Here is an 18,385-nt window from a genome sequence, read left to right as displayed (position 1 = left end):
TCTCTAGAAGTTTTAACAAAGCATGAAATAAAATTTGCTTACCTGCAAAATAACTTTCTTTTAAATAAAAGAATAGATAAATGGCAGGACAAGATGTGGTGGCTAATAGCTTAAAAAAGAGAGGATTAAATTAATGGAGCAGAATTTTATTAATAGCTATTTGCCAAGTTATCTAGAATGAACCTTCCTGTGCAGAGCCAAGAAATCTTTGATTACTACTGCAAACCAACACAGCTATCCTCTGAAACTGATTACCAGATTATAAAGACCAACCTCAGGAAACAGCCTGATTTTGGCAATGTTTGAGACAAGATCTTCGTCTGATACAGCAAGGCATTTTTGTTCTTAAGTTGCATCTCCACCCAAACATCAGTTTATTTCTGCTTTTAAAAGTAATCTCAGAGCTCTCAGAGCCTGCAAATGTTTATAAAATCGCCTGTTTTCAGGTCAGCTAACACTGTGAAGTGAAAATAGAACTAAATAATATGCTTTAACTTTAGACCTTGCATATGACTTGATAATTGATTTGGACAAATGTAATCAGACAGTAACAGTACTAATTGTGTGCTGCTTAAGCTACTGATTAAATGGAATGGATGGCACCTTCAATTCTGAGAGATTTCCTGGTTTTGCTCTAAGCATCATATCAGACAAAACTGAGCTAGATAGGGCAGGAATTTGACTCAGTGTAGTACATCTTCATTCCATTAGGTGTCTAGTTTAATTCATACATAAAGATTTTGCTGGAATAAGGCTTCTGGAAAGCATGATTCTGGGTTTAGGAATATGTAGCATTTCTTCTTTATGATGTGGGGGCTTAAAATCCACCTCTATTAATTTGGTCCCATTTTTATTTATTGGGTTTTTTCATATTGGAAGTCATGTTTTTCCTGGCCCTAGGAGATGTAGCTAGTATTCATTAGGATGGGAGATGCATGGATTTAAAAAAAATCTTTATCTAAAAATAGTGCTTGACTATCAAAACATTCTTTATCTAAAAATACAAAATGCAAAGGGCATTGAACAGTTTGGTGATGCACTCTCTCCTCCATTGTGGTGGGGAGGAAACAGTGTTCCTTTCCCACAATGATCACCTAAACAACTTAGTTGTAGCAAATCCTGTTGCACATGCTCTCCTTAGGCATTTATATTGCAAAATGGTGGTGGAAAGTGTTGTCAAGTTGCAGCCAACTTAAGGTAACCCTCTGTAGGGTTTTCAAGGCAAGAGATGTTCAGACGTGGTATGCCATTGCCTGCCTCTGCGTAGCATACCTGGACTTCCTTGGTGGTTCCCCATCCAAGTACTAATCAGGGCTGACCCTTCTTAACTTCTGAGATCTCATGAGACTGGCCTAGCCTGGGCCATCTAGAGCAGGGCATATTGCAACATAAATTACCTTAATTAAGAAACCAGATTATTTTTCAACAAGTGTGCATAAGGCTCAATAACAAAACCTTGATTCCATTTTTTCTTGCCCATCTCCCTGTCAATGTCTAACCCATAGCAAAATGATTCACTATAGTTTCATGCTGGTGTCAAACAGCCTTGCCTTTTTCCCAAAGACACAATTGCTTCTGGGGAAAAATCTGTTCTCTCTTGTTGCAGCTCAGAGGCACTAGGCTATATTTGTGATTAATCTGTCCCAGGAGACAGTGACATAGAGAAAAGCCCACACTAAAATTCTCTAAAAACTACTACAGCTAAAAACATTTTCCATTTCACAAATTACACTGTACATACTACAAAAGTGCTGGGCTAGGAACTGCTGATTTTGATTTTTTTGAAACACTGAGAACTTTAATTAAATAAATTCTGAAAGAGCTTATAAAAATCAGATAGAAAGGTGTTCTGTATCTTCAGAAGATTTTAGTATTTCAGTATATCTGCTTGCAATCACATGATTTTATCTTGTAATGTGTTAAAACCTTTTTTCCCCAATATCCATCTTTTCATGTATAAAAGATCTATGTTTTGTTTTGTTTCTTTTAGTTTGTTCCAGCAAAGCAAGCAGTCCATTCAAACAGGTGTCGTTCTCCTATTGACCATGTTGATATGAAGTCCTTCTTTGAATTCCTTTTGAAGGAAATTGTGGACTTGAAGAAAACCAGCATCTTGTTCCATATTGTAACTTGCAGCTGTTGTGATCTTCAAGGGCTCCCTGGACAGTGTGTACATGGAGATTTCATTAATGGGAACAGAACCTGCCATCTTCATGTCAATGGGAGAAACATCCCTGGATGGAGAAGGCTCTGTAGATCTTGAAGTTGATCTGGACCTCCTCCTCCTGTATCTATAGCTTGGCATCCTGGCATAAGGAGAAGAGGAAGAAGTCTTAAGGAACTCCCTCTTGGTCTTAAACCTCAGTTCTTTGTTTTTTTCAATATAAATGTTCACAGCTAGAACACCAACAGTCTCTGCCACAATGAAAGACAAGGCTCCAAAATAAAAAGACCAGCCATAATTGTATTGGTTCTTTTTGTCCTCATCCCGTTTATCGCTAGGATCACCTGCATTGCTTGATATGTAGACAATTATTCCTATAATGTTACTCAGTCCTAGAAAGAAGGGGGGAAAAGTCTTGTTAGGAGAATAATGCTATATTAGAAGTCATCATAAGATGATTCTTAGCCTAGGATCATAAGATTTAACCATAGTATACCAATATAGAGGAAAATCAGATATCCTGATTTAAGCAGTAAGTCCTCTTTTAAACAAAGAAACATCCACATGGACCTGCTGATACTGACAGAGATCATCCCCAGAAGTGTTCATGGCAGAGAGTGCTGCCATCACTGGCAGTCTTCAGACAGCGCTAAAACCAAGATATTTCATATCTGAAGTATACAGCAAGTCTCTGCAATTCAGGGGCCCTAATATGAGTGCAACAATTTGCATTTTCTGTCCTGTACAGTGTGTTCACAGTGCAAGCCTGAAAATAAGTTATTCTGAAAACTTATGAGCCACAGTGCAGCAGGCTCACATGAAGGATGCCTGCAGTTAAGAAACTGGCAGCTTAGTTAATATGGGGAATGTAGCCATCACTCAACTCTCCGTTACTTCTTGGCACTGAGTGTTGCAGAGGCATCAGAAGCCACAACAGGCAGAACTCACTGTCTATGCAACTCCTGAAGGTACAGCACACTGGCCAGTAGTGGGATGCTTTACATAGCAAGTTTTTGCTTCCTGGGCCAGATCCAAATCTCTACTATCAGTCCACTTCCTTCCCTAAAGTCTAAGGGTGCTTTCACACATACTGAAAAATGCACTTTCAATCCATCTTCAATGCACTTTAGCAATCGTTTGCAAGTGGATTTTGCCATTTCACACAGTAAAGTCCAACTGCAAAGTGCCTTGGAAGTGCATTATTCAGTATGTGCGAAAGCGCCCTAAGCCTTTTCCCTTAAGCTTTCTTTTATTCCATTTCCCTCCAGTTTTGTGATTCTCAGGTCATCACTAGTGATGACTTCTAAGTTCTTGTCCCTGCTGTTTCAACCTGAAAATCCCTATGGTGATTTCACATCTCTATTCTGTGAATCAAACCTGTCATCCTTTATTATAGCATTATTTTATGGTACCTTGCATTGCATTATTCCCTACAATGTATGCATTATTTATGTAGCAATAAAACAACACACACACACATTTTACATGTAAATCCATTGCATAAATAACCTATACAGCATACATTCACAATACTCATAAATGTAGAAGAAATCAAGGAAAATTACATATCCTGGTGGTTTACAGAGAATGTCTCTGGCACTGACTGGGAAGAATGTAAGGTTGCTCAGGGAGTCAAGTAGTTTGGCAGTCCTGCTTCTCTTAGTTACCCACCCTTCTATAATGGTACTCTTCCTACATTTTGGACTTTCTCCCACATCCATTCCTGGTTTTGACTGCCCCAACCTCTGGTTAACTAGGAAGCAGAATATAGGTGGCAGGGGTTGTGTGTCTATGAAATGCATTGAATCACCTGGCCTTCCTTTTCTGGGTTTCTTTCTCCTACTGTGCTTGGCTTGGAGTTCTCCAAATACAGAACAGTTAGGAAGAGAGAGCCACCTATTTCATTTCCCCATCCCACACATAACTGCCTCCAATTGCCAGCAAAGGATGTCTTCATGGATGGCAGCAAGTATTAGAAGGGATACTTTGCTTCCTTTATGTCCATGGTTTGCAAATTACATTTGGGAGAACCCATAAACTTACGAAGAGTTCCTCAAAGAGAAGATAGTTAAAGGGCAACAAGCTTCCCCAACATACATCTCGCACACTACTATAGATTTTCCTGCAAAACAGAGCTTGAGATAATGTTGGGTGCATTTTAGGCTAGATCTGCATTTAGTGCAATAACTAGCAGCATATAAATCCATCCCTAAAGCAATAGTCTTAATTCTTTTCAAATCCAGAAGCCATCTTTAAATATAGTCTGAAACATGGGAGATACATATATTTTTAGCCATGTATCTTTCGGCATTTCTCTATACAATGATGAGGTACAAAGGACAATAAGGAAGTTGGGAATTTGGGTAGATGCAACTTGTGCAGAGATGAGAAAGGTCACACCTGCTTTAGTGAAAACCTGCTTTCAAAAAGAAGGTCGCCCTGAGTAGTGGCTTCGTTTCCCCACACTGTGACCATCTCTTGAAATCAGATTTTTTATGACTATAATAAAAGACCATTCACAGGATGTCGTATTTTCCATGCCTCATTTTTCTTGCATTTAAGCCTTTTCCCTCAGTTTGGAAGCTAATTTGCGTGGACATCATGCTATGCGCACCAGATATGAAGGGAGCCCCAGACTTTGATGCACCAGCCTGCCAATCGTGGTGCTAAGAATTATCGTGGTGATATTTGTTGTTATCTTGATTTCACATAATAAGCACTTTGGTTTGAAGGTTGAAGCAATAAGTATAAACTAGAGACATATTTTTGTTATGTTAATTGAGTTTACTTTCTACTATTTACGGCTGAGATATTTTTGGCTTCCTGTGCTTTATTTTGTATGTTGTTTCACATATTTTCCAGCACAGGTTCAATTTTCTTTTTACAATCGGCTCTTTCTGCCAGTCCTCAGCAATGCTGAACTTCTGAACCTGAAAACCAATGGATGGCTCAGCTTTCAAATGCCTGGAGGATGGGGCGACCCCTTTGCTGGCCCATAAAATTAGACCCCCTGTCCTAAACTTCACCAAACTTTGGTGACCATCTAAGGAGAGTCCCTTGCAGCCACACTGCAAATTTGGTGACTCTATCTCCAAAAATAGGAGCTTTGAAAAAAATCCCCATAGACTATAATGGACCCGAATATTTTTTTGGTATGGGTATTTGGATTATTCCAGGTTTACCGAAAAACCAGGCCCAATAAACCCAAACCCAAAATTTACCAATTTTTTTTTGCATGCCCCTACTCCTACACATGAAGCCAGCTGGGTGACCTTGGGCTAGTCACAACTCTCTTAGAGCTCTCTCAGCCCCACCTACCTCACAGGGTGTCTTTGTGGGGGAGAGGGGAAGGTGACTAAGCTGCTTTGAGTTTCCTTAAGTGGTAGAGAAAGTCGGCATATAAAAACCAACTCTTCTTTTTCTTCTTCTACTGTGGACAGGCAACTGGCTTACTGCATGCTAAACGGCCACCATTATAGTGGAAATATACTGTTTTGTGACTCTCTTTGCCTCTGTCCTCACTCTGTCCTCTGTCCTCTTTCTGCTGGATTATGGATGCATTACTTGTCCAATAATGACATCTAGTGACTGTTTCAGGCTAATACACTCCCTGACTCAAGGGCATTTTTTGATCCTTTGGAGGGACTTGATGCTTTTCTTTTTCCTTGCCCACTTTTTTGCTGCTTTCTTTTACTCTATTTTTAAAATTTTAGCTCTTGGGCTTGAAAACAAGTACTTATAAACCTGAAGTAATATTAATTTAAAATTAATAATTAGCGGCCGGCGGCGGGGGGGGGGGAGCAGTCGCGGGGCCTGTCTGCGTACAGGAAGGCCCCGCTGGCCACTCCCCGGCCGCAGGGAAGGCGCGAGGGGCGGCGGCGGCGGCGGTACGTTCCCCTCCCCTCCCCTCCTGTATTGACCCGCGTATAAGCCGAGTTGGCTTTTTTCAGCCCTTTTTTTGGGCTGAAAAACTCGGCTTATATGCGAGTATATACGGTATTAATAAAACAAAAGAGTGAGAGGGTGGCATTGCTGTGCTCTGTGTTCTCAAACTGATTTTATGAAAGTACAAGGTAACTTTCCTGACTTAAATAATATATACAGAATTAACTCGGCATTCACCAAGAGAAACACCCTTCCAAGGGATATCTTAGGGGCTTAACGCACGGCCAATTTGTCTCGCTTTTGTGCCTTAATAGTAGCGAATCTCCATGGTCCACACGCACGACCGTCCAAGGGCTGCGCATCGGACCCACCTTAGTCGCGAATTAAGGCAAAAAAACCCGGGTTAATCAATCCCTGGTTTATAGCGATCTTTTCGGTTCTAATCCGCTACTTTTTTTTAATTCCGCTACATTACCGGAACGCCGACATGCGTGTAATTACTCGGCTAGCTCGCTACTAATGCTCCTTACCGGTCTCCTCCGTCCCGCCCCCTTCCCTGCGCAAGCAATTGCCGCTTCCCGTCCCCCGTCCCGCCTTTTTTTAATTGACAGGTTGAGACGATGGTATACCGGAACGCTTGCGTTCAAAGAAAAAAAAAGGGGGGAGAATCGCCCTTTGATTGGATTACTCCTCAGCCAATCCTTGGGCGATGTCACTCCCCTGCTATCCCGCATTGCGAACTATCCCACATTATATGGTTGGTTCAAACGCACGGGGAGCCTCCAGCAGCTACTTGTTTCAGACTTAATGTGGGATAGGCTGGCGTCATGCGTTTGATTATCCAGACTTAAATATTGTGGGATTAAAATATTGTGGGATAACAGAGGAGCGAACCAGGAACATTCTGCCCATGCGTTAATGCCCATAGTCAGGTTTTCACAGAAAAAAACACCAAGAGATGAGATTCTGAAACATCAAAGAGAGAACCCATTGATATAGGAAGGAAAACAGATCCAAATTTTTCAGGATTTACCGGCTATCGTTCTGAAGAAAAGAAGAGCAAGCTGACCTTCTACCAAAAGAACTAGCCACACAAAAAAGAACAGAGAAGGTTGTTTTATGCATGGGTTGGATCTCCCTGCTTGGACCTGGGTTCATAGCACATTAAAGTAACCCGGGTTGGGGCAAACTGTATGCATTGGCTTGAATGATCAGGGACAAAACTGCGTGCTAATTGAACCATGAATACAGAAAAACAGTCTCCCAAGCTCAAATCAAGTCCCACCCCTTTAAATGCTGCTCTGTAATGGGCTTACTTCGCAGTCCTCCCCGTGAGTGATTTCCTTTCCCCCAAACCCAACTGCTGCATAAAAAAGTATTTTAAGAACAAAAAACAAAGCTTCCTGAAAGAAGGGTGGGGGGAGAGAAATCCAAGCCTCTTTTTTAAAAAGCCTTTCTTTTGCTCAGAAAGAGTTCCGAGGTAGCAGGAAGCAGGAAGCTTCCTCTTTACACATTGCTTTGTGATTGGCTGTGAGAGAAGCCAATCTTCGGCATTTTGTGCCAGCAAAAGGGGGTGTTCCTGGGGAAAAAGAGTTCAGGGAGCTGACTAATGTCAGCATTGCCCCCAAGGATGCCTCCTTTGGTGCCAGCGCGAGCCCTAGTACCAGAGATGTGCTGCTGCCATAGTTGTGCTGGCGCCCATGTGTGGCACTGCTGCACTGCTCTCTGGCAACGGCATAAGTGGCCTAGCACCAGCGTAAGTGCCCATTTCGATGGTGCAAGTGGCATTTACACTGGTGCCTGGGTCACACTGCCTTCTAAGCCCTTTCAGCCCCCTCCCTTAGGATTGCACTGTTAACTTTCTTTTTTATTCAATAAGTAAGTCTCTAAATCCAGCGTGGTGTAGTGGTTAAGAGCGGTGGTTTGGAGTGGTGGACTCTGATCTGGAGAAACACGTTTGGTTCCCCACTCCTCCACATGAGCAGCGGAGGCTAATCTGGTGAACTGGATTTGTTTCCCCACTCCTACGCATGAAGCCAGCTGGCTGACTTTGAGCAAGTCACATTCTCTCAGCTTCACCTACCTCACAGGGTGCCTGTTGTGGGGAGGGGAAGGGAAAGTGATTGTAAGCCGGTTTGAGTCTCCCTTAAGTGGTAGAGAAAGTCGGCATATAAAAACCAACTCTTCTTCTTCTGTTATATAAATTACTGGTCTTGTTCTCTGAGACAAGAAATAGCGAGTGAGGGTGGGCCTCTATTATTTAACAGTAATGTATAGATCAGAAGAGAAGGTGGCATGGTATAGCACAATCTCGTCAGATCTTGGAAGCTAAGCAGGGTCAGGACTTGGAAGGGAGACTTCCAAGGAAGACTCTTATGAGGAAGGCAATGGTAAACCACCTCTGCTTAATCACTTGCCTTGAAAGCCCCTTGCAACTGCAACTTTACACACAATGCACTTTACACCAGGGATGGGGAACCTTTTTTCTGCCAAGGGCCACTTGGATATTTATAACATCATTCGTGGGCCATAAAAATTATCAACTTAAAAATTAGCCTGCTATATTTGGTCAAACATTTAGCCAAGAGGCCTGACCGGAGACGGCTCCAAGTGTCTGCCACGTAGGTTTCGCCATGGCCCTGTTTGGAAAGGGTTAACACAGTTTCTTGGGTGGTCCTAGCAGCTCCATAGCTAACAATTCTTCTGCAAGGGGGGGGGGAGGGTTCCTTTTCTCAGCAAAACAATCTCACATCTGCCTTGAATAGAGGCTATTCCTGTCTGCGGGAGGGGGTGGATCATCAGTCTTAGATCCTTCTGAGCTAGAGATCTTCCAGGACCCACAAAGGGCCAGACCAAATGATTTCGTGGGCCTTATACGGCCCCCGGGTCTGACGTTCCCCATCCCTGCTTTACACAAACACAGTGTATAGATCAGAAGAAAATAAAGAAAAGAGGGGAACAATACACTGAAGAACTATACAGAAGAGATGAAAAGATGACAGATCCTTCAAAGATGAATCTTTTGATTCTGTGGCTATTTCAAGCCACAGAAACAGAGTTCATCAAAATCTTACCAAGAATGTGCCAGACTCTGAAGAGCTGGACAAACACATGCCTGTCAGGTAGCAAAATATATTAACATTTAAACTGAGAATCCCAAGAGAGAGAGGCATGCTTGATAGAATTCAGAAATAGGTCTTGGGAGGTTTGGTCAAAGTAAATATGATAGATCTCATTCCCTCAGAATTTAATTAAGAAAGGCAACATATACACATATGCTATAGGACTTGCCTACCTGCTAGGCTATCTCTCAAAATGGAGTTTTGCACTCCTAGCAGAACAAGCTAGGAGTACATTCTCTCATGGTACCACAGAGTATTATAGAATGCATTCTATACAATTATAAGAAGGAAGCAAAAGTCTCAGCAAAATTTGATGCTCAAGACAAGATGGTGCAGATTGATTTGTGAGAGACTTACAGTGCAATCCTGAAGGAGGTGGCCGAAAGGGGGTATCGAGACCCCTGCAGCACATGTAAGTGCCACTTGCACTGACAAAATGGGCACATAGGCTGCCACAGGGCCTCTTACACCAGTGTTGGGGAGACGAGTGGCAGTGCGAGGCGCAGGCAGCAGCGCAGCCACTGTAGCGGCATTTCTATGGCACAAGCCGAAGGGGGCATTCCAGGGGGCAGGGCTGCCTTTAGTCAGCTCCCTGAGCCCTTTCACCCCAGGAACACCCCCTTTTGCCGGAACAAACTTGCCCGTGAAACTGAATGGAGCAGTTTCACGGGGGTTTCAGTAAATTATACTTTTGGCTTGCAGTCCCGCTGCAACTACCCCCCTTAGGATTGCTCTGTGTGGCTACAAAGCCAGTAATGTCATGTCAATTCTAAGTCAGCATAAAGATCTTGGTCCCATCATTATTGCTCAGCCTAGCCTACCTTACAGGTTTGTTGTGAGGATATAATGAGGGGTAATTTTGGGGTCATCATTCAGCCCTCCTGTTCGAGTTAAAAACTGAAGTTAAAAACTACAGAAGAAACACATACAAAATAAAATTAGAGATTATATTAGAAACAACATACCTGCTGCAACAAAAAGAATCCCAGCACTGAGGATAATGTTGTTTTTGCTGCTATAAATCCTCCCAGCTCCAATACAGAGCCCTCCAAGTAATAGTAATATTGTACTCAGTATAGGAAATACACTGGAGGCACGGACAATACCTGTGAGACAAAAAGGAGAAACATTCTTAGATCATTGTCATTCCTTAACAATGCTAATACATGTGGATCTGTTACAGAAGCAATTTGTGAATCGCCACACAGATTACCATGCTTCTGTGCCTCATCATACACTACCATTATCATATTTGGATGTTGTTGTTGTTTTGAGGGCAGGGCAAGTGGGAGATTCTAAACACTAAAGTGACAGCCTCCACAAAAACAATATGCCTTCCATTTGCTTTTCTGAAAATGTTTTACAATTTTTGCTGGGAAAATATGGGTATTTTTTACCATAATCAGCTTCCCAAAGTCATTCACTGTGTATGGAAACATACTCTGACTAGCTGCAAGCTAAAGAGGCTATAAGGAATAACTCACAAATTAATGAAGGCAAGAGCAATGAAAAATGTATGAGCCGGTTACCGACAGTGTAATATCACACAGGTGGCATTAAGGGCAGCCACTTCATATGTGTGAATTTGGATTGTTGAGTGCCACTTATTCATCTCACATTGAACAGCAACAAAGCCAGAATGCCCTGGGTTTAGAATAGTGCAAAGAACCTGACACAATACAACATATCCTCTTGTACTGTCCATTTTTCACACAGCTTCGATGCAGCTTAATTAGCTCCCTTCCTCAATTTACTACTGCAATGACTACTGGAAACATAGGCCATTTCTTGGATGACAAAAGCTTCGAAGTTACCACTCAAGTAGCCGAGTTCCTGGCCAAGGTCCTAAAGGAGGGAGAAAGAAGGAGGGGAACCCTCATTTAATTGTTTATTATAAAATCTACTGATGAACTGTGTATTCATTCTTTTTTTAGATCCATATCTAGCTGCTTTACCTGTTTGTTTTGTTACTGTAAATGCCAATAAAGGTTCTGCATTCTGAATAGTGTCTAAGAGGTATTTATCTTTTTTCTCCATGAGGAGTAATTGGGATCATTTGTCACTCATTCACTTAGTGGGCTTATTTATTTACTACTGTTGAATCTTTTTGTCCTCAGCCACATCATTCCATATAATCACTATGGTTTCTCTAAGGTTTCTTTCTGCCTCAAGAAATAAATTCCACCATGGAGTTGCAGCGGGGAAGGATGGAGATCAACAGGGCACAGGTGAAAGTGAAAGACAAAAAGAGGAGAGAGGAACATAAGCAAAGACAGACATAGAAAGGAGAAAAAATTATAGAGATTACCATTGCTAAAGAGGAAAAAACTTTGAAGTTTGAGAAAATTTACCTCATAGGAATATACTATAACAAGAGAAATCACTACACTGAGGATACCATGATGTTTTTGCAAATATTTCTTTTCAGTGGAATTTACCTGAGGGTAATTGCCATGTTCCCCTCCATTACCCTGAAGGAGAGGCTGCAGTTACCCCTCACTTATTCCCCAGTGAATTTCCTTATGTCACTGTTTAGAGAAATGCTTGTAAAACAGCAGTTATCTCTTGGCACATCATCTCACGAGTAAAATGTATAATGTTTACAAGGCCAAAGGGTATTTTAAATTGACTGAAAATGACCCTCAAGCAAGCCTATTTTATGCTCTGTTTATTCCTTTAAAAGCAGGATAGCAATTGCTCTGCGTGTGTGTGATAATGTTCAGTTAACAGAAATCGATTGTGAACTGAACTTTGCACTGTCATTCACCATATTAACAGAATATAACAAGTATGAAGAGTTCCACTCCTAAAATGACTTTTGGCTATGTTAAAATGCCTACATTAAATCATACATAATGGCTCAAGGACAAAAAAAATCTGCTTGCCTCAAGAATTAATTGCCAAATAGATACCGTGTTTTCCCGAAAATAAGCCGTAGCAGGATTTCCAAGCATTTGCACAATATAAGCCATACCCCGAAAATAAGACATAGTGATAGGCGTGGCTAGAGAGAGACTAAACTCCCCTGAGCCCTCCATGGGCCGTTGGGCTCAGTCTTCCCCTGTTCCCGCTCTCGGGCCCCAACCTCCCAGGGGGCGATCACTCCCGTTCCCTGTCTTCTCCCCACTCCCCTTTCCCACCGACGGCTCCCCCCGCGATCTGCCGCCACTCGCGGTGGACTACCGCTCCCCCGCTGGAACGCGGGGCCGAGCTTTGGCCTGTCGGGTCCCCCAGGTTGTCCCCCCACCCCCAGGACCCGTGCAGTCTGCCTCGGGCCGGCCCACTTCCCCCCGAGGTGCAAGGTCGGCGCTCGGCCTCCCCCCGTTTCCCCCTCCAGCTCTGCATCCACCCGCGCCGGCAGCGGGCTCGGCCGCCCTCGCCTCCTCTTCCCCTCGGCCTGGTAAGTGGGGTTGCCTCCCCGAGGTGCAAGGTCGGCGCTTGGCCTCCCCCCGTTTCCCCCTCCGGCTCTGCATCCGGCGGGCTTGGCCGCCCTCGCCTCCTCTTCCCCCCGGCCTGGTAAGTGGGGTTGCCTCCCCAGGCATTGGGGTTCTCCCGGAGGGTCCCCCGGTGTGGCAGTGGGGGTGAGGCGCAGTCCCGAGGGTCCGCCCCAGGTCACGGACTCAGGACACATACCGTACTTATTGTAATAAAAAATAAGACATCCCCCGAAAATAAGGCATAGTGTGTCTTGTGGAGGAAAAATAAATATAAGACAGTGTCTTATTTTTGGGGAAACACGGTATGATGGGAATGTATGTGGCATGCTTAGAATCACACTGGAATTCTGTGGGTAAATTCACTGATTGATCCCAGACAACTGGCTTAGGTGCCTGGTTGGCTGTTCCTCTAGTCAGGGATGATACTTTGCCCCTTCTGGTAGCAACATAAGCAACTATCCATCAATCACACCTTTGCTTCAAGGATCTCTGGGTGGCATAACAGCAGAGGAGGCATTCTCTACTGCAGTGGCACCCACTCCACTGATCACAGAGAGCAACATTCAGAACTCCGGTCAAGCAAAAGAGCCACATGATTACTGTTTGCCCTGGCCACCCCCCACAAACATGCACAAACAATAATACATAATTATCATATTAATTTTAATAACCAGAGTACCTCTGAACATGGTCTTTCTCCACTATTGGGAGTTTTTGTTTTATGGGTTAGCATTCAACACAGTGGTGTGCCCTATTCTACCACCACATTCAGCTGCATATGTTGACCCAGCTTCATATGCAGAACCTGATTTGGTCAAATGATTAAAGATTGATTGATTGATTGATTGATAGATATGTAGAACCAATACATCTATGCAGCCTTTATACAATCATCATAGACAAGTATTTTTAAAAACAAAACAGTTTTATCTTGGGCGCATAATAATGATGAAATTATTCCAACTTCTAAAGAATTGCCCACTTTAATTAAACATGGGGAGAGTGAACAGTGCTCAGAAGAACCTCAGGTGGCATGTCAAAGAGCTCAGTGCCACTGAGTGAGTATGACTTGTATCTTGTACTGCATCATGAGAGAGGTTAGGCTGACAGAAAAAGTCACCCAGTAATCTTCATGGGATTTGAACCCAGGTCTCTGCAGTCCTAGTTTGACAACCTATACCACACTGAATGTTGACAGATGTTAGTCTGTTTTCACATCACCATGCAGAACAGCCTTGCCTCCCTTCATAACATGGCAGCTTCGTGGGTTAACATCTTTACTGAAAGGGACTGAAAAGAAGGGTGTTGCTTTGTTGCAGAAGAACATTATAGCTATTTATCTATAGCTGTTGTGGAGGGGAAAAGATTTAAGTCCACTAAGGAGAAAGATCTGTCAGTAAAATCATTAAGAGCTTACTGGTCATGTTTTCTTTTCGGGACAACTTTGGGATGTATTTAGGTATTATAAAGAATATCCTGAGAGGATGCAGCTGGACTTTTCTTCTGATGTGTGTTGGCTGTGCTTTTGATAATGCTTTTCAAATCCAGATGAATTACATTGTAATCAGGCTGTCTGGCAGCCTGGGATCTCTAAAGCCTCTTGCTCTTCACTGAAGGTGTATACTCTCTGTGAAACGTTTTGTGTCATATTAAGTCATGATGTATGGAGGTGGTGGTTCCAGCCAGTTGACTTGCCAGTGGCAGCACAAAAGATTTGATAAAATTCCCCAGTTATACCTCTGCCTTGCTCTCAGATTCCTATAAGTAAGTGGTTGAATTTAATTAATAGGAAAATAACATCTATTGTTATATCTTTCGACTCTCTTTGGCTGCTTGGAAAACAGCAGGCCTTTAGATTGCTGCATCAGTGCTTGCTAGATATACAGCCCATTACTGAGCTGAGGAATACGGGGACGGTGGGGAAGAGGCGCAGTGTCGCCCTACGCTGATTCCCGTACGCCGTTAAACAAAAAAAAGCCGTTTCACCCCATAAGGAATAGCGAGGCTGCGCCTGCTAAAAAGCAGATGCAGCACTGCCATTCCCGGCACCGGCGGAAGTGGCCGAAAGGGGGTAGGCAGAGGGGCGAGGCACGGTCCCACAACTCTCACCTGCCGGCAGGACGGTCCTCTCCGCCTCCTAAAGGGTTTCGGCCCAATTCTCAGGAAGGGCTGATAGAAATGCAAACTTTATTTTCTTTAGTGAACAGACATTGTTCTTCCATGTTTCATGGTGTTGTTTGGGATTATGGAACTGTAATTGCTTACTTATCTCATTTGAATTCACCTGATGTCCACAGAACACCTATGCTTGCCAGGTTTAATATTCTTCCATCAGCCATTTTATGTGGTAGATATAAGAGAATTCCTCTCAGCAACAGGTGTTGTCCATGCATGATTGGGGTACCTGCACACTTAATTTGAGGCTGAGGAATGTTTATACCAGACCTTTGTTGTCGAGCGCTCAGAGTTTCTCAGACTAGCAGTTGGTGGTGTATCTTCTATCAGACATAAATTCTTTTATTACTCAACAAGTAGCCAGAAACCTGCTAGCTGTATCAAGGATACACAAACTACTTGTACACGCTCCTAGATAATGTTACTAACAATGTTATTTTAATGCCTCTATAGACTATTTGGTTTTTGTAATCTTTTTTTATAACTATGGTGTGGTAAATGCCTAATAAAGATGATGATGGTGACAAAATTCAGTCAGATGGGCCAAACCTTTCCACTGATGATATGAAAAGAAACAAAAATATGAGTTTTGTTAGGTAAAAATACTATCATTTGTCTTTTTTTGGCTTTGAACATTAGATAAACATTAGACAATAAAATTTATTCTCTGCCAACTAGGCACCAGTTTGACTTCAAACTGGAGATTTACTGTGAAAAGTAAACGAGAGACATGTGCACACATATAGTCCTTGTATTGTGTCACATGAACACTGTATCTTGACAATGTGGGATAGACAAGGAAAGAGATACAGAACTTCTGATAACTACAAATTCGTAAACAAATTTGAACAATTATTAATTTCAAGCAAATTTCTTTGAGTACAATTTATGCTATTTTATCATAAAAAACAGGCCAATTAAGCTGCCTTTACCACAGAAATGGAGTAAAAAAATTAGGATATGAACTAGATGAAAAGAAATGGGCATTTATATTCACGAGGCTTCTAATTTTACTATAAATCTTACGTTTAGGGAAAACATATTTAAAATGATACATATGTGGCATCTTTCTCCCAACAGAATACAAAAAATGCTGAGCCTAGACAAAGATGCTAGCAATTGTTGGTACTGCAACCTTGCTGAAGCCGATTTCTTACATATGTGGTGGAGTTGTAGAAGAGCTAATGCATACTGGAAGAAAGTGATCCAAATTATATCTAACAGTCTCAAAATAAATATTATGACAAATCCTGAAACAATTTTACTAAATTATATACCAGATATACAAACAGATCTTCGAGACATATTCCTTCATATGATAACATCAGCTAGAATTAACTTTGCAAGATATTGAAAAGGAAACAAACTCCCAGATCTAAATAACTGGATAGATAAGGTTTAGCAAACGTATATATTAATTAAGCTGATTTATTATAAAAATGATAAAGACATGGAAGATCTACATGCTGTCTGCATCCCAACAATCTCCAGAATGGATTTTTTTTTAAAATCTAGAACGTATAGAGGAAGGCAAGTCAGGTTTTTGCTGACTTTAATATGTGTAGCTGAGTTTGTTATCTTTTACTATTATTTTACTATTATGTAATTTTGATTGATTTTTTTGTTTCTTCTTCTTTTCCCCAATTTTGGGAATTTTATGTATGTAATAAAGTTTTTATTTTATATATATATATATATATATATAGAGAGAGAGAGAGAGAGAGAGAGAGAGAGAGAGAGAGAGAGAGAGAACTGAAAACTGTAGTTTTCTAAATGGGTTTTTTTTTTTTTTGCCTTAAAAGAATAATCTTTTCACTGGTAAATAGGCAGTTTCATTCTCCAATTCTTACAGTAGTTATTGAATGGAATGTGTGGAATTTAATATCATTTTCGCCAGTCAGTGTTCTTTTTTCTGCTTTAAATGACAATTGTTTCCTATCCCTGACCTTTACATTATTAAGAATAACAAGTAGTTCAAGAACTTAAGGAAGGCACATGGTTCTGTTATCTAACATTCATAAGGACTAGTAGCCTAAGGCAGGACTTCTTCAGGGTCCAGTTCAAGACTGATTATCACCTTCAAAGCTCTTCATAGGCTGGGACCTCATACCTCTCAGACTGTGTGTCTCTCAGTAAATTCCCATGCACCAGTAGCATTCCTCAGACAGCCTTCTCCTGGGAGTACCTTCACCTAGGATGGTTTGTTTGGCAACAGTATGCCCACGGGCATTCTCTGTGGTATGGTCTATCAGAGTCGGTGTGGTGGGGGCCTTCTCATGCACATTGAAGAGGCATGCAAGATTGTTCTGTTTCAGAGGACATTTGGTGGAGGGTAATTTGTTTTAGCTGTGTTAAGTCTCTGCACTATCTTTTAATTCTGCATACTAGTTCTTAATGCAGTGTTTTATTTCTATGTATTGGTTTATTTTTATAATTTTATTTTTATGTATTGGTTTTAACTTATTAGACACTTGCAGTATCTATCCTGCAGCTTGTGCTGTTTTGTTAGCTGAGTTTGCAGGGATGAGGCAAGGTATAAATATTTTAAACAAACAAACAAACATAAGCAAACAAATATTTTAAGCTGTCACATCTTCGGCCTAAAATTAGGGTGGTTCTAACCACTTTCAGTTTATACTATCAACTGTTTTACCCAGCTATTTGAACCTGACTTGCTTTTCCTGCAACTACATAGCAGCTACATAGAATGTAACTTTAAAAGTCTGTGGGGGTCCGACTCTGCTCAAAGCCATGATGGGGGGAAGGACAGCTTCCTGCCTCCGCCCTTTTCCTGAGCTGAAATGACCTTAGGGAGGAGTTATTTGCCACAGTTTGGAGTTGTATGTGCAGTACCCTGGGGTTGTTTGGATCCTGAACTTCAGATCCAACTTGTTGAAAAACAGCTTGTGTAGAGTCCACTCTCCAAAGCTGCCACTTCCTCCATGGGAACTCTTATCTGTAGTCTGAACACAGTTGCAATTACGGGAGAGCACCAGGCGCCACCTGGATGTAGTAACCCTATGTCACATTAGGTTGTGTTTAGGGATGCTGCTAAACTTATAAGCTTTCTGGTTTTATCTAACTCTCCCCATTTTGAATATTTCCCCTTGTAAATCAAACATTTGAAACATTATTCTTGTGCCATTTCTGCTTCCTTGGCTTGAATCTTTCTGCAAAATGTGAACATTTTCCAGTGCTATTTGTGTCAATACATTATACGTATAAATTACATGCATTGAAATGTGCAAAAGAAACAAATTAATCAATAGCAATTAAAACAGGGTAAACTGAAACCATTCATAATGATAAACAAAAACAAAAAGAAACAAAAGAGGTCATACTTGTTTATTTGTGATTGAGCTCCTTTAAAAACTACCCCCCCAAATGACCTGTCCCTGTTTCTAATACCTATTTAAAGATACTTCTGCCCATTTCACTTACGGAGAAGGTATTCAGAACTGTCATGATCATAGTCATTGTCTTCAGGAAAGTGGTTGATTCGAAAACAGTGTCCTTTATATATTCCTGGAAAGAAAAACAAGGAAACAGATTAGAACATGCTCAGAGGAAGCCCTGCAAGATGGTCTTCATGTAACTAACAT

The 18,385-nt window shown here is 41.7% G+C and overlaps 2 protein-coding genes across 2 annotated transcripts in view; both read right to left on the bottom strand.

Annotated features, from left to right (window-relative positions):
- CACNG1 (calcium voltage-gated channel auxiliary subunit gamma 1) overlaps positions 1–18,385 on the bottom strand; it is a 309,034-nt gene that overhangs the window by 23,934 nt on the left and 266,715 nt on the right. The window lies entirely within an intron of this gene.
- Positions 1,967–18,385, bottom strand: part of CACNG4 (calcium voltage-gated channel auxiliary subunit gamma 4) — an 80,934-nt gene continuing 64,515 nt past the window's right edge. Inside the window, exons 2-4 of the mRNA XM_056866725.1 lie at positions 18,225–18,308; positions 10,137–10,277; positions 1,967–2,556 (exon numbers count right to left, since the gene is read on the bottom strand). Of these exons, the coding sequence (XP_056722703.1) occupies positions 2,018–2,556; positions 10,137–10,277; positions 18,225–18,308 (764 nt within the window). The 3' untranslated portion in view covers positions 1,967–2,017. The remainder of the gene's footprint in view (positions 2,557–10,136; positions 10,278–18,224; positions 18,309–18,385) is intronic.

The sequence above is a fragment of the Euleptes europaea genome, chromosome 1 (assembly GCF_029931775.1).
Source record: "Euleptes europaea isolate rEulEur1 chromosome 1, rEulEur1.hap1, whole genome shotgun sequence".
Lineage (NCBI taxonomy): Eukaryota > Metazoa > Chordata > Lepidosauria > Squamata > Sphaerodactylidae > Euleptes > Euleptes europaea.
This window is presented reverse-complemented; position numbering and strand designations above follow the sequence as displayed.